This window comes from Leiobunum rupestre, chromosome 1, assembly GCF_980474605.1.
Source record: "Leiobunum rupestre chromosome 1, qqLeiRupe1.1.hap1, whole genome shotgun sequence".
Classification (NCBI taxonomy): Eukaryota; Metazoa; Arthropoda; class Arachnida; order Opiliones; family Sclerosomatidae; genus Leiobunum; species Leiobunum rupestre.
In genome coordinates this window covers 95113460-95130437 of record NC_143384.1, presented here as the reverse complement: position 1 = coordinate 95130437, position 16978 = coordinate 95113460, and the positions used below count along the sequence as shown (strand labels likewise).

The following is a 16978-nucleotide window of genomic DNA, read 5'->3' as shown; positions in this document are numbered from 1 at the left end:
TTTTTTTTACATGCTCTGCGGCTGAATCAAGAGGGCCAGAGTTAATTAACGCACTTTTAAAGACAACGGGGAGAAGCTTGTTAAGTGCGGAAGAGATAAAACAAATGGATTTTATGGAAAAAGTTAAACTTATGCAGAACGACCCAATTACTTGCGCTAGGTATTTTGACTATAAGTTTAAAGCTCTAATGAAGCTATTGAGAAGTAAAATGACACCTTTAGGCATTATAGTAGACTTTTACTATCGGGTTGAATTTCAGCACAGAGGAAGTCCACATATTAATTCTTTGCTTTGGGTCTCGGGAGCGCCAAAACTAAAATCCGACGGCTCTAACAAGGAAGAAGTCCAAAGGTTTATAGATCAATTTATTTCTTGCGCTAAGTTAGAAGGTGAAGAATGAGAAGATTTGTTAAAACTCCAAACCCACAAACACTCTCGGACTTGCAAAGTTAAAACAGGTGGAGGTCAGAAGCCAACTTGTCGATTCGGGATTCCTTTCCCACCTATGCCCCGTACGGTCATCGTCGATTCCGAAAATCGAGACTGTCCGGAATTGTACGGCAAACAAATTCAGGAATTAGTTCCTAAGGTATTGAATGCAATTGCAGATATAACACCTGAAAATGCACCCGAGACATTTGAAACCTTTTTGGAGGCTTTAAATTTCGATATCTCGGAAGAAGAATACGTTGACACGGTATCTTTCTCGTTGAAAAAAAAAGGCAGTTTTGCTTAAACGTCAACCAAATGAAATTAGGTTAAATCCCTACAATAGAGATATTTTGCGCCTTTGGAGGGCTAGCATGGATCTCCAACACGTTTTGGATCCTTACGCTTGCGTTGTTGATATTGTCTCCTATATTGGGAAATCGCAACGCGGTTTGTCTTTGCTTCTAGCCGAAGCTTGTAAAGAAGCTAAACGAAAATGTTCCAATATCAAAGATAAATTGAGAATTATTGGCAATAAGTTTATGAATGCCCAAGAAATAAGCGCGCAAGAAGCGTCTTATGGTGTTTTACAAATGCCCGTTTCTAGATCTAGCCGTGCGTCTATCTATATAAACACAGTTCCCCCTGAACAAAGGGTTCATATTTTAAAACCAGTTTCCGAATTAGAGGAACTCGCTGAAAATAGTACAGATATTTATGCGACAGGCCTCATCGAGCGATACTCGGTTAGGCCTGACGACCTTAATAATGTTTGCCTAGCTGAGTTTGCAGCTTGGTACGAGTTCTCCAAGAACAAGCGTGCAAGTAAACAAGCTCCAGTCGAGAATTTAAATGTAGACCACGAGCCCGAGGATGAAATAGAACCCGTATCTGGTAGTTTCTTGTCCTTGGCGGGTCGAAAAGGTTACGTACGCATACGTACGCGAGCGAAAGTTATCCGTTTCCGGAAGTAGAACATGCTGGTAGATCTCGATAATTTCTACAGGGAACAGTTTATGTTGTTTCACACATGGCGGGATGAAAACTCGGATATTATAGAGAAAGATATCAAGGGGTTATACGAGTTGAGCCTGCTAGCGATATCTGCCAAACGACAGGAGTTTTTTGGAGATACCGATGAAGGAGCAATTGAAAAGGCTCTACAGGACTTCCACGAAAATGAACTAGTCGTGAATCTTGACAATGTACAACCAATGTCTGATTACCAGGATGCCAGGGATCGTAATTTTACACTTGATGATCCGAATTTTGCGGTCCGAGCCGACCACACTGAAGGCGCTGACATTGGGCTAGAGTTGGACGCAGTTCGCCCAACCGACGATACAATGGTAGCGGGAGATTCAGATTATGTTTCTCTGCTTCGTTCATTAAATAAACGGCAACGAGAAATTTTTAATTATGTTTTGGAGCATTGTAAAAATGCCATGGTAACCCCTTTGCGTTTATTCGTGAGCGGAGGTGTGCCGGTGTAGGGAAATCGGTGCTTATTAACGCAATTTACGAAGCAGTGTCCAAATATTTTTTACAAAAAACCAGGAGTTGATAATTCCAGTGTTATTGTTTTGAAAACAGCTTATACAGGGAAAGCTGCTTTTAACATAGGCGGCACAACTTTGCACGCTGCCTTTAGCCTGCCCACGGCGCAATATAGCGGCCAAAAGGCACGTTTGCATTCAGAAGCTTTGAGTAAAATGCGACCGGTATACAATAACTTGAAATTATTGATTATTGATGAAATTTCAATGGCTGGAGTCAAAACAATTAACCAAGTTCACGACAAAGCACAAGATATCATGGGCTCGCAACAGACTTTAGGGGGTCTTTCTGTACTAGTGGTAGGCGATTTCCATCAGTTGCCGCCTGTAATGGACAAACCGATTTCCAATCTCCTCGCTCCACTTACGGCGCTTCAATTGATAGTCCGTGCTGGGAAGATTTCCGATTCTTCGAATTGACTGAAATTATGCAACAGAAAGATGATAAGCCGTTTGCTGAAGCTTTGAACCGAATGGCTGTCGGCGCTTTGACAGTTCAGGATGTGTATTTGTTTGATCGTTGTATGCTTTCTAACGTTAGGATTCCTCCCGAGGACGCTATTCACCTATTTCATACGAATGTGGGGGTTGACGCTTTTAATGACGCTAAAATCCAAAGCCTGGCTACTGAGAAAGTAACGTCTGTAGCTTTCGATTCGGCTACAGGTGACGTTTCAAACTCCGTTATAGAAACGCTACTGAATAAAGCTCGAGATCTTCTTGTCACAGTAACGATGGGTTTAACGAGATAAATTTGCTTAGCTTGCGGTGTGCAATATATGATGATTGCAATGTTGATATCTCAGACGGGTTAGTCAATGGGGCCACAGGACGGCTGCGCCAAATTGACTATGGTAAAACGAAAAAAGGAGATACAGTTCCTTTATGGATTTGGATGCATTTTGAACAAACCAGAGTTCGGCAAGTCTTACGTTCGAAAAGTCGTTCTTTCAGTACAATGATGGAAGCTGCTCTAGATTGGACTCCCATTGAAAAGGTTTCCAAATCGTTTGTTCGTAAACATGGCCAGAAAAATGTGTCAATTACCAGAACTCAATTCCCGTTGAAAATAGCAGAGGCCATAACCATACACAAGAGCCAAGGTTATACATACGCTTCAGTCGTTGTTCACACCTCAGACAAAAGATTAGCCAGAACTCGTATGTACGTCGCTTGTGGCAGGGCTAAAACAGCAAATGGTTTGTTTTTTACATCGGAATTTAAAGCCCCACTGCCACCGCGAGAAAATTACGCGGTCGAAAAGGAAATGACGAGGCTAAGATTAGAAGTTTCACTTTCGCTTCCGTTTTCGGACATCAGACCCGTTATTTGTTTCCAGAATGTCCAATCGTTAGGTGCGCATATTACGGATATCTGCTACGACGCTGTTATGATAGGCGCTGATCTGCTTTGTCTGGTTGAGACATGGGCCAAAGAAGGTGACGATATCTCACTCCCTGGCTTTGCGTACTTTGGGGGCACTACGTTAAAGCGTGAATCTTTAAGGGTCGCATTCGGCTCGTCCATTTACCATAGGTCATCAGTTTTTGCTACGAACCTTTTAGAAAAGGTGGAATATGGTCTCCTCCCCAATCGAACTCGTAATGCTAGGGCTCATTTTGAGCGACTTTGGTTCGAATGCACTCTGGGAGGCGAGCGATTCGATGTTTTGTTGATATACAAGTCCCCAGCCGCTAGTTTGAAATTGCTGTTAGACGATATTCGCCCGTTGCTTGGCCAAAAGTATAGTAACTCAATTCCGACAGTCATCGTTGGCGATTTCAACCTGGATTTCTTATAGCGGCGGACAAAACTTACGAAGCTTTTCTGCCCATATGGAGTCGAGTTTTTGCCTGGTTTGAATGTTAAATTTTCTACTGACGGAGACACGCAAATAGACTTGGCATTCGGCAATAAGCTTTTCCGCGAAAAATATTTCGCTCTATACCGTGAGAGTTACTATTCATACCATAAATCGATTTGTTTTTATAACAAGAGCAGTTGAGAAAACATTTTTTAATCGCCCTGATGTATCAATTTTTTATATGTTTTGGACAGCCAAGGTCTGAATATGGGTATGGAAATGGGCAGGAAATGTTAAAATAATAGTTATGATGACAAACGGTGCCTTGATCGTAGCATATTGCTTTAAAGGGAGTAGGGACTGCAGATTTTATGGTGGACCAACTATTTTACATTGTTTTACTTATGGGTTAAAAAGAACTACAGAAGCTCCTATTTTTACTGGTTTATGCAAATTTCCTAGCGTATTAGCAGTTGATTCGTTCTAAAAAGTTCCTACTATAGGACTCACTGTGTAAACTAGGATGAAAACTCGAAACATACTATACCAAAATGCAGTTTTGACTGAACTTAACTAAATTTTATGGCCACTTTTCAAAACAGTGCGCAGGCATTTGCTTTCGTAATTATCACAACAGGTTTCACCCCGTAAGCTTAATTTATTTTATTTTCTTATTTATCCATTTATTTATGTATCTATTTATTTAAATGCTTTTCAGTAGTTACTTCGTGCATTTTATTATTGCAATCGAAGATTTATTAATGCGGTTCTTTTTATTTATTCCTTGCGATTATGATTTATAGTAATTGTTTACACTATTTTAACGAGTAAGATTATCTGAACCCTACCGACGTAATTTTTTACACATGATATGACGCGATATTGTTACGTCATATAATAGCCAATTTAGCCACTATGATCCCCACGTGTGGAGGGCAAACTGTAAGGCATTCACGGTCAGTGGTGTAAATAAGGCCTCTGAAGACCCCGCAACGAGGGCGGGGGCTTCTGGCTCTAATCTCTAATTGGCTTTTGAGTTAAGTAAAGGAGGCCGCAAAAAAGAGTTTAGCCACGCCACTGCTCACCATGGCATAACGTCAAAAATGTATTGAGGGTCCAGAAAACGAGAGAGAAGCCACTCGCGAAATCCGGTGTACACTTCAATCATAATCGTTCAAAAAAACATCTATAATAATATGTAAGCTTTTCAAAGAACGTGGCTACATCCTTGCCGCTAACAGTATGATCCTTTCGGGCTTGGATACCTTGGGGAACGGAAGGAGGTTTCGAGAAGGGCACCAATGGGCGAGGGAGTTTCCCAGGAATGTTGGGCAAGAGTTTTGCGGATCTCAACAAAATTATTTACTAGCTCTCTTATAGATATATAATATAGGAAATACCATACGCACTATCTTCTTTATCATGGTAGACTTTGAAAATTATAAATATACTCTTCCGCTTAAGCTGAGCTTATAATTTTAAATGAACCGTAACATGTATCGGTGGTTCTGTGGTGGAACACCCATCTGTCATGCAGGAGGGCTTGGGTTCGAATCGCGCCCGATACGATCGCAAATTGAAACTTCGCTGAATACCGTAAATAATTGGTGGAAACCCTGCCATTTGGAAGTTGAGACGTTTACCGTGACCTTCGGCACTCAATTCGTCCCAAAAGTCAATAAGAAGAAGTTGGAGAGATACCACCCATACAACAAAACGCAAACTCAACACTCACAACCGCCATAACACACACATAAATATTACGATATAAAAATTGCCAATAAAACTGAGTTGTAACCGTCGTGACGGTGAGCGTTAACCAAATAACAACAACCGAACCCAACCCAACCGCAAATTTTTCCGTTAATGCTCACCGTCACACGGTGGTTTTGGCTCCCTTTAAACTGCAAACACGACTTTTCGACTTTGCCCCGGTAACGCGTTCGCACGCAGCACACACACAGACACACACACACACACAGACAGACACGGTGATTGTAAAACCCATCCTAGGTTACATAGTACCCATGGAGAGTTTATTCACTTTATGTATTCAAATAATCGGCTTGCTCGTTTAATGTCATATTGATGAACAATAAATCCATTCGGAAATTATAACCTTAAATTTTATAATTTGTAGGCTGTTGCTATTTACCTCTGATGTTCGCTGGTAAATAACCTGTGCCTATAAAACCCTAAATTTCGGTGGTAAATAACGTAACCACGCGGCCGAAGCTATTTACCACCGAATGTCGGGGCTTGGGAATCAATTTTTTTACGACCGAAAATCGGGCTGTCTCATTTTTGGTGGCAAATAGATTCGATCGCGTGCCGAAGCTATTTCCAACGTTCACTGGTTAATAGTTTCACCAATGATGGAGGCTATTTGCCACGCTAAATCTAACGTTTTTCGGTGGTAAAAGTCTTGGCAGCGCGTATCTTACTATTTACCCCGTAAAGTCGGGGCTTCCATTTTAATGATAAATACGATAATGAGCATTCATAATACGAATAATTTTAATTTAAGCGAATTGGATTAATTTAAGCTTATGACTGCTTGGAGCATCGGCCTATTCAGGTATTTAAGTAGGGGTCGTCTCTAATGCAAAACGGATTGCATGTGCTACTGGGGAACCCTTTAAAGGGAATATAACCTGCAAAGCAATCTTTATGGAAGACCACTTTAATTTTTCAAGTTTCCCTGTACAGTGGCGCCAAACATTTTTCAAACGTTGGTGTTAAACACCAAATACCTGAGGTTATATTACCTTTAATACTGTACCTTTATCTCCTTAATTTGTGGTTTTATAATAGCCATTTTGCTAGTCTACTATTTGTTAGGGTCGTCGCCCATCTGTTTACCCTTGTTCCTGAGTCTCATGGTAAACCGAAACAAGGAAGTTTTAAAACCGGAATTTGGTATACTTTTAGACACTTCGCTACGTTCTAGTTAGTCACGCTACGACTAATACCTGACGAAATAAAATAATATTTTGAAATTTTAATATCCAATCAATATTGCCAGCAATGAGCGATAAATGTTAAATCTCGATTGTATAAAATGGTTTTTAATTTTAATTAATTAATTAAATGTAAACTAATAATTTTAATGTATATAGGTAAATTAGTATATTGTTTTGTTGAATTTAATTTTGTAATATTTGTAATTTCGGTAGTGTATTGTATGTTTTGTGAAGTTAGTTATCGGTATTTCCCCACGTATTTGGTAGGCGCCATTTGGGCCAATACCTTTTGTAAAAGAAATAGCTAATAGCCCCCCTACGAAGGGAAGCGAAGAAAGCGAAGTTTGGAAATTCCCCAAGTAGCTAGAGGGAGTTGTTTCCTCATGTTGAGAAATGAAAGGGAATGTGGACAAAGTGTCGATCATCCGCGGGATGGTCACGTGTTGGAAAACCCCCAAAAGAGGGATAACTGGCCGTTAGGGTCAGTCTTAAAAAAAAAGGTTTTATTCAAAAAGAAAACCGTTAGAAAAGCAAGAGTTTTAGTCCAGAAAGGAGCGACTGCGGCCGTCTCCTAGTTAAGCGCCCCTTGTGTTAGGGCATTTAATAAAAGAACTTAGTAAAATCAGTTTAAATAAAGTAGTTGCTTGGTTTTTAAAGAAGTTTGGTTTCAATTCATCGTGTCAGGTCAAGAAATCAGCGATTGGAGTGTTTCAGTCCGCTTTAATCCCCAGTTAATTTAAGCTCTCCCTACAAGTGCGTTTTGGTTTTAAATTTTCAACATTATTTTGGTACCGATAAACCCGGGACGTGAGTAATTAAATATGAGTTAAAAATTGAATATAGACCATGGCGGACGATTTAAGAATTTTAAAGAAGCAGCTATCCTCCGCGAGAGGTATGGTAACGCGAGCTTGCAACAGTATTCAGGCGGAGCTCGAGAAATCAACAGTTATATGTGAACAAACTCTCAAAGATAATATTGCGCAGTTAGACTCTAAAGATTAAATTAAACGATCTGGACAACCGGATCCTCAAACTTACAACAACCGATGAGGAATTAGTCGCGAAATTGGAAACCATAGAAGAGTACAACGAAAAATTAGTGTTGTGGAGGTCAAGAGCGAAAGGACGACAGACGGACGACGCCGAGCGGAGGAACCTCCGGGACGGGAAGCAAGAATACCGTCAACCTGGCGGGATTAACACCGGCGGATGGGAACGTCAACGGGAACGTCAACGGCAACGTCAGCAAGGCGGTTAGGCTCCCAAAACTATAAATTAAAAAATTCGACGGTACCATTTCGCAATGGTTTACCTTTTGGGGGCAGAACGAAGGAGACATTCATAATCAAATTAAAATGGAAGATACAGATAAGTTTCAGTATTTAAAGTCGTATTTAACGGGCGCGGCCGCGAAGGCTATTGAAAATCTACCAATAACTGATAACAATTACGCTACGGCGATAGAAATCTTAAAGTCACGTTTTGGTCGAACAGATTTATTGGTCAGTGCTCATTTAAATAATTTTTTAAAAATGACCCCAGTCTCTAAGTCGACAGATGTCGCTTGTCTTAGAAATTTGCATGATAATTGTCAAGTAGAAATACGTAGTTTAGATTCCTTAGGACAGTTAAGTAAAAATTATGGAGAATTGTTAGCTCATATTGTTGGAGGTCTTTTGCCGATTGATTTGTTAGAACAGTTTACTAGAGATAAAAGTGAAGAACAATTGTGGAATATAGAAGAAACTATGTCATTCTTAAATAAGGAATTTCAAAGTAGAGAAAGAGCGTTAGAGGTTCATAGAGCTTCTAGTCAGCAAATAAAATCAGCTAGTCATAGTTCAAGTCAGGTTAAAAACAATTATCAAAGTCAAAGCCATAGGCCAACAGTTCCCCCATCCGCCGCGGCTATACATACCCAGTAAATAATTTCTCCAGGTCTTGCGTATTTTGTAATAGCCCCAATCACCCATTCTATCAATGTAGATATCTTTCCATAGACAATAAGAGAGGTATCGCCAGCCAGAGAAGGTTATGTTTCCTATGTTTGAGACCAGGTCTGAGGTCATCAGTCCTGGCAATGTAAAGGAAAAATTCAAAATTGCAAAAATTGTATTAGAAAACATCACCAGGTTGTTTGCGACGCCAATCCTGATCAAACCAGAACCAATACCAGTTATAAGTTGATAAAATTCAAATTCTTCTCAAGTAAATTTAAATAGTGCGCAAGACAAAAACTCCCAAGGTCAAACAAACGCCACTTTAGCTACTATGACAGACACCAGATTCAGATTCGAGGATAGAGTTGCTACACACCGTTCCCGCTAATATAGAGAACGATTTAGGAAATAAATCTAGAGTTAGGTGCGTACTAGATGGCGCTAGCCACAGGTCTTTTATTACAGAAAAATTGTCAAGAGATTTAAAGTTAGAGGTCTTAGGAACAGAAGGAATAGACGTTTTCCCCTTTGGTCATACGAAGCCAATCCACTTAGAGAGAAAAAGGGTTAAGGTGATTTTGAGTAATATGACCACTGGTGAAAGAGTCGAAATTGTAGCTCTAGAAACTCCAGAAATTTGTGGAGTGAAGTTTAAGATACCAGGAAGGGAAGTTAGAGCGGAAATGCAAAAACGCAACTTAGACCTAGCAGATAACCTCGAAAATCAAGGTGGGGTAAACGCGACCAAACTAGATATTCAGATTGGCGCAAACTACTTTTGGAAGTTAGCTACGGGTGAGTTAGAGAGACTAGGAGAAAGATTAATGGCCCTAAATACAAAATTGGGATGGACAGTGATGGGAACGAGCGATATGTCGGAGCAAGGAAGCCAAATAGCGGTAAATTCAGTATCAGTCATGCATATAGGGGTGGGATCGGAAGATGAGCTATTGTCTTCGCAAGTGCAAAGGTTTTGGAGTCTAGAGTCGATGGGAGTAAATGACGGTGAAAATCAAAAGTCTTTAGAGAGAGAAAATAGTTTAAAATCGGTTGAGGAAGACGTAACATTTAGGGAAGGGCGTTACGAAGTTGCACTTCCGTGGAAGGCAAAACAGGATCAGTTAGGAGACAATTTTGGTCAGGCAAAAACTCGCACCCTAAAGTAAGTGAAAAAATTGAAATCAAATTCCCAGCATTTTAAGGCCTACGATGACGTAACCCAAGAGCAACTGGAATTATCGAGAGGGTTGAGAATAGAAATAGTGTATCATCGGTTAAACTATACTATATTCCTCATCACGGAGTAATTAAGAACGATAGGCAAACCACTAAGTTAAGAATAGTGAATGACGGATCACCCCAAGAAGCCAACTTACCGTCATTAAATGACTGTCTAGAACCTGGTTTCAATTTATTGACAGAGTTGTTTAGTTCGCTTTCGCCAACATAGAGTCGCATTCACAGGTGACGTAGAAAAGGCGTTTCACCAAATTGGAAGTAGATAAAAAGATAGAGACGCGTTGAGATTCCTATGGGTCGATAGCCCACAGAGCCACAAATTAGTAACATATAGATTTAAGAGGGTCCCCTTTGGTTGCACGTCAAGCCCCTTTTTGTTAGCGGCGAAAATTAAACAGCACGTTAAAAAATACGAGCGTGACTTTCCAAACGCGGCTAGAGTCCTTAATGAAGACCTACATGTTGATGATTTGGTAGGAGGCGAGAAGAATGTGGAGGAAGCTAATAAGTTAATTGGCGAAGCTACAGAAATTTTAGAAAAAGCAAACATGCGTTTACGTAAATGGCGCAGTAACTCCAGAGAAGTTAGAGAAAGGTGGGGTGACAATAGTAAAAATGAACTAGGTCAGGATATTTTCCTCAGCCAAGCCCCCCTCAAAGGGTTAGGATTAACTTGGGACGAGGTCAATGATTTATTTACCTTTGAAGTTACGGGATTATTGCAATTCTTAGTGAATAGGAAAAACACAAAGCGATGGGTGTTAAAGGCGGTCGCAAAAATATTTGACCCCTTAGGGTTAGTTTCCCCCTTTACCATTAGAGCCAAATTGTAATTACAAGAGTTATGGGATAATAAGATTCCTTGGGACAAAGAGTTAAAAGATGAAGAAGAATATTTATATTCGGAAAAATTCAATAGTTGGTGCGAAGAACTGCCTATGTTGGAACAAATAAAAATATCTAGATACTACTTAGTCAACGAGCCCGTTGACATGACGCCAAAATTAGAATTACATGGCTTCACCGACGCTAGTAAACGCGTTTACGCGGCAGTTGTTTATTTACGTAGTGAATATCCAAACGGACAAATAAATACGTCACTAGTGGCTTCAAAAACAAGAGTAGCGCCTTTGAGCGAATTATCATTACCCAGATTAGAATTAATGGGAGCATTGTTAGGCGCCAGGCTTCTGTCAAATCTGAGGGAAACTTTAGCCAATGACCAAAGTACCGTCCATTTATTGATAGACTCAACTATAGTTTTACATTGGATCAGAGGATCAGCCGCTAAGTGGATCCATTTGTTTCCAATAGAGTTAGAGATATTCAAAAATTAGTTGATCCAACTTGCTGGCAACATTGCCCAGGTAAAGAAAACCCGGCTGACTTACCCACTAGGGGTAAGAAGCTAAAGGAATAAAAAGACAGCGAGTTATGGTGGCATGGTCCATCTTTTCTTCAAAATCAAGTTAAGTTAGACCCAGATGTACAAACAGAAGTAGATGAAAACAATCTTAAAATTAATTGCGTGCTAAAAATGAATATGTTTGTTTGGTTTCGGGAGAAACCGAAAATCAAAGAGAAACCCTACTCCAACTTAAAAATTATAGTTCCTTGGTTTTGGTTTTAAGGATCACGGCCTGGCTTAAGAAATTTTAAAATAATACAAAATCAAATGTTAAAAATAAAGACCCCTTATCAGCTGCAGAATTAATAAGCGCAGAAAAATATTGGATAGGAGTATCTCAATATGATAGTTATCCAGAAGAGGTTAATTTCTTAAAATTTGGCAAAGAAATACCAAAAACGTCAAATATTTTTGCTTTGAGTCCATATCTCGATGAAGATAGTCTTTTATGTGTAGGAGGTCGTATAAACGCGGCTTATCTTAGCTATAGAGAGCGTCACCCGTGGATTTTATCCCACAAACACAAATTATAAGAGCTAATTACTGATCAATGTCCTATTCGACTTAAACACGCTGGCGTAAATGAAACTTTGACGGAAATTCGAGAACAATACTGGATACCAAAATTAAGACAACTTGTAAAACATTAAGTGCATACTTGGCCAAGGAGCAAATGTTTTCGCGCGCGAGCTTCAACGGCCACAATGGGCCCATTACCCGACGCCAGAATAAACCCGCCACCCCCGTTTTCAGTGTGCGGGATTGATTTCGCTGGACTGATGTACACCAAGCAAGGAGACAAATGTTACATCGCGTTATTTACTTGCGCGGTAACCAGAGGAGTGCATTTAGAGATCGTATTAGATCTATCTACTGATAAATTTTTGTTGGCGCGTCGTGGAATGGTGCGAGTAGTGTATAGCGATAATGCTAAAACGTTCAAACGAGCTGAAGCACACTTAAGCAGCCTATTGAGCAGTTTCCGTCATCCTGAAGTTGCAAAATTTTCGGTACCTTCCATATCTCTTGGAGGGCCATCGCGGAACGTGCAGCTTCTGGGAGAGGATGGTCAGATCCGTCAAGTCATCTTTCAAGAAAACACTCTGGCAGCCCGCCTTACTTAGGAAGAATTAGAAACTATCCTCAGATAGTGTTGCTATCCTAATAGAGATAGAAGCTACGGTCAACTCGAGACCTACAAGTTACGTTTATCAAGAAGCCGATTAACCAGTTCCGTTAACTCCATCGCATTTTCTAGTAGGGCGTTGGAAAAAAATTAACTCTTAGAACTAAGATCCGCGCACCATAAACCAAATTGCGTAACTAGCAAAGAATTTAAAGAGGACCTTGAAAATTATATCAGCACCATAAAAAATCACGGATCTCGTAAACTTGCGTAGGCTTAAATTAAAATGATATTTGAGACGCTCCAGAAAATTTCTGTAATTTTTACAGAACATTTTTCTCTCAGTGATACGTAAACCCCCCAAATTAATCAATTATTACTTTGTCCCCTAGGAGGGAATATACAACCACCTTGTCTGTCTGTGGGTCTGTGGGTCTGTCTGTCAGGCCTGCGAACGCGTTCGCATTTTAGGTGCAAAGTGTAATCACGGCTTACGCAGATTCTTGAGATCTCTGCGTTCGCAGTTTCTCGAAGGGTTGGCAGAACCACCGTATAACGGTGAGCGTTAACGGATTCATTTGCGGTTTGGTTTGGATGGTGTTTTTTCGCTCACCGTCGTGACGGTTTGGTGTATTACGTTTTGTAATGTTTATGCGTAGGTTGTGAGTGTTGAGTTTGTTGTGTTTGTGTTCTGATGGTTGTGCATGTTGAGTCTGTTGTGTTTGTATGGGCGTTATCTCTCCAACTTCTTCTTAATGACTTTGGGACGGACCGAGTACTGAGTTTAATGCTACCTCTCAGCGTCCAATGGCAGGGTTTCCACCAGTTGTACACGGTATTCGTCTTAGTATCAATTTGCGATCGCATCGGGCGGGATTTGAACCCGGAACCTCCTGCTTGACAGGCGGACGTTCTACCACAGAACCATCGACACTTGTTACGCTTTATTGAAAATTAGACCTTCAGCTTTATCGGAAGCGTATTTAATAGAGTACGAAATTTTGGTTTAATTGAAATAGAATTGAAATTGAAATTATTGCATCAAAGAATTTCTAATTTAGCGTTTCTCTATTGATTAAAAACAAATGCGCCACCCAGGTTTCAAACCCAGGCCATTCGGCTTGGCAGTCGAGCGCTCTACCACAGAACCACCGATAGCTGCTTAGGTTCACTGAAATTAAGACACGCATCGTAAGCATAATAGGTAATAAAGTTTTTTTTTATTAATGAATTTATGAAGGCCTAATCTGGTTTTTATTACGAATGAAATTTTAAAGGTTAAATCTTGTTTTAGCGCAGTCAGCCGAGATAAGAGGGTTAAAGGGTAGACCCTGTGGGTGGTCCACTTTGTTAGTTTTTTTGTTATTTATTTACGGGTATTTTTAACGACCTATATATAGTTGTGTTAATTCAAAGGCGATAATTTAACGTTAATTGCTTTAAGAGCTGGCGGTTAGTCAAGTGGCTCTCTGTGCTTTGTTGATGGTAAGGTTTTTGCTTCTTATAAATACATTTGGTGTGGATATTTGGATATCTACGATTTCTAACGCAGTCAATGATTTCCTGGGTGTGCGAGTCATTATATGATATTGGAAATTGGACGGCATTGCTCTTTTTCATGCGGTATGTGTCACAACGTCAACTGGAAGTCTACGAGTGTTGAAATAAAATGAGCGTTAAAGATGCGGCAAGTATTTCGTAAGCGAGAAAAATACAAATACCATCTGTAGATATTTATTTCATTAAAATTTGCTTAGTATTATATTCAACTGATAAACATGTACTGTAAAAAGGGTTAAATTCAATTGTGCATTGTTTTAGTAAGTCTAACTCGCTGTTGTAACTACTTAATTTATAATATTCTGAATAAATTAAACTCGATTGTTTCGTCTCAATTATTTAAATTAAAATTAAATTTTTATACCGGGCAGGGGTTGAACCGAGAATACGTTTTTCGTAAATAACTATCTATAAAATAAATATCTTTTGGGGTCGTGTCGAGAAATTAATACCACGAGGGACCATTCTTCCGAGGAGAGGTATATTTTGGCTTGCCAACTTGTTTACCGTACCCTTGAAACATTTTCTAAAAGCAGGTACTACTAACTACGTTTGCCATTGTTTAGAAACTTTTCCACACATCCATGAGAGATTGTATTTAATGCAAAAAATTGGTTTGAAGAAATCTGCAGAACTCTTTTTATTACTGGCAATAATACGCAATCAGTCAACGGTACCAAACCAGATATAAAATTTGCAAAGGTCTTCGTAACGTCACCGAATCGAAGTGAAACAACTGAACATGTGGCGCAATAGAAGGAAATCTCCCAAAAGCCAATGAAAAAGTAGGAAGGTGTATGAAAAGTGGAGCCACCATTTTCTCTTGGATCCCGTTTGACTCTCCTGCAAAGGGAGGCGTGTCGCTGGTGGGGATGACGGGGTCGCATCATAAGTGTTTCAAAACAAACCTAACGTAAAAAAATTGTTTCACTCTCATTTTTTTCGTCTGTAAATGTTATACATACACGAAACGTTTTAAATCCCTCGAGCCTTCTGAAATGGTTGAGCGAGATCCATTTAAGACCGAGTTTCAACCAAGTTTTCAAGATGTTTGAGCACTGAAAGCGACAAAATACCATGTGCCTATTTGAGATATAATTTAAATTTTGTAGTACATGCGTATTTAGTTACAAATGCTTTAAATTGTAAATTGCAGAAACCTCGAATACGCTTTTCTTAATTTTTGACCGATATGTGCTAAAATTCAATATTTAAAATATAAAGTTGTAGAGCATACTTGAAAACCTACTTTTTCTTACAAGGAAGGTCTTGGACTGTAAATCGGGGATCCGAGAAAATTTTTTGGCAACCTTTAGAGCATGCCTCATAAAGGTATCAGCTGGGCATATTTTTGAGCCGAGTCGAAATTTGACCTTGGTCGAGCCGGAAATTCCTCATGCGATTTTATATGCTAATTTCATGGGCGCCAAAGCCCCCCCCCCCCTTTGCAAAGTTTTGAAATTTTGACTTTTATGATGCCCATCTGAAACACGCGTAAAAGTTGTCTCTCTAAGTTAAAATTAGTAAAATGGTCAAAACTGGCCATTTGAAACAGGCGTGGTCGATATGGTAACAAATGGTCAGTTTGCGATGGGAGTGGTCAATATGGTCCAAAATGGTCAGTGTGCCATGGGAGTGGTCAATATGATCCAAATTGATCAGATTTCAAATTTTAAAAATGTTTGTACTATAATGATTTTGATTTCCGGCCGCAAAAAAGGAACCTTTCCCAAAATATAGCCATACACATTTATTTCCTGCACCTTTATCAAAACTTATTCATTTATCGAAGAGTTTCATTATCATAATAGTCTGGTGTTATCTATTACTTTTTTTGTGTGTTTTGAATAGTCTAGCCGTTTATTCTAGCCACTGCGTTTCCGCTGTCGATCCTATGAAAACCGAAACAATCTATGGTGGGTTCGGAATTAAGGCAAACACAATCAATTTCAAAATTAACAAAAAACTTAATACTTGCGGTGACCAGATAATATTTATACTTTATGTTTAGAACCTCCTATGGTCTAACTTGACGAAGTCAAATGTTTTAGTGGATTTAGGTAAACTGACAACTTTAGACCTTATTGACCACTCCCATATCGAACGGAACCTTTAGGACCACATTGACCACTCTCATCGCAAACTGACCAATTTGGACCATCTTGACCACTCCCATAGAAAACTGAGTATTTAGGACCATATCGACTACTCCCATAGCAAACTGACCATTAAAGTGAAGGTTGCACGAAAAATCGATAGTAATGAAAACTAATGAACGCGGGCTTGTTTTGAAGCCCAGGACGTTCTCTTTCCAAAAATGTCCTTGTCGAAACAAATTTCCAAGTCTAAGTGTATTAACTTTCAGTCCAAAACTGACCTTTTTCGCTCCCCACAATCCTGAAATTTTGTGTGAATTTCTCTCCTCCGTAGCACGAGCAATTTGGGGCAAATCAAAGCTGTAGTTTTATTCCTAAAATAGAAGGAACTGAAGTGGAGGGATTCTGTTTACTTGTACAAGTTTTCAAACCAGAGGTTTTTAATCATAATATTAGGCTTATTATCGAATTAATTTTTATTTACGTGCGCGCGACCCGACGTTTTAAGAAGAATTTACAATGAGCCTTCGGTTTCATATCGTTTTTCTACTACGTAAACTTGTGTAGAATAACTTCTGCCAAGGACTTTTTCCTGAGTGTTAAATCAACCTGCTTTTAATCCCAGATGTAAAGAAATGTAATACAGACAATTAGCCAATGATACGCTTCGCATTTTCTGACGTCATGGGTGCCGAGAACAATTTTAGAAGTCGGGAAATTCGCCGAAAAACTCGATTTCCACCATTTCGACTTCTTTTTTCCTCTACGAGGGGACTATGTCCTCTAGGAGGGGTTATACAATCACCGTGTCTGTATGTGTGTCTGTCTGTGTCCTGCGAATGCGTTCGCAGTT

The 16978-nt window shown here is 39.6% G+C and overlaps 1 protein-coding gene and 1 long non-coding RNA gene across 2 annotated transcripts; one reads left to right on the top strand and one right to left on the bottom strand.

Annotated features, from left to right (window-relative positions):
* Positions 1 to 804: 804 nt before the first annotated feature.
* Positions 805 to 7758, top strand: LOC149969027 (uncharacterized). Its single transcript, XM_090169956.1, has 7 exons — positions 805 to 1359; positions 1405 to 1909; positions 1988 to 2286; positions 2424 to 2724; positions 2793 to 3425; positions 6605 to 6672; positions 7597 to 7758. Exons 1-7 carry the CDS (start codon positions 805 to 807, stop codon positions 7756 to 7758), a joined length of 2523 nt encoding a protein of 840 aa, XP_090026082.1.
* Positions 7759 to 14680: 6922 nt separating this feature from the next.
* Positions 14681 to 16741, bottom strand: LOC149969026 (uncharacterized). Its single transcript, XR_016472764.1, has 3 exons — positions 16407 to 16741; positions 14995 to 15112; positions 14681 to 14937 (listed from the first exon to the last, which is right to left on the bottom strand). It is a non-coding gene; the product is annotated as an uncharacterized LOC149969026 (long non-coding RNA).
* Positions 16742 to 16978: the final 237 nt, after the last annotated feature.

Excerpts from the sequence above, each read along its gene's own strand:
- LOC149969027 (XM_090169956.1), top strand. The coding sequence starts at position 805 with ATGGATCTCCAACACGTTTTGGATCCTTACGCTTGCGTTGTTGATATT. Across the intron at positions 1,360-1,404 it reads TGGCGGGTCGAAAAGGTTAC|AACATGCTGGTAGATCTCGA; the intron begins GTACGCATACGT and ends TTCCGGAAGTAG. Across the intron at positions 2,725-2,792 it reads TCTTGTCACAGTAACGATGG|ACGGGTTAGTCAATGGGGCC; the intron begins GTTTAACGAGAT and ends TTGATATCTCAG.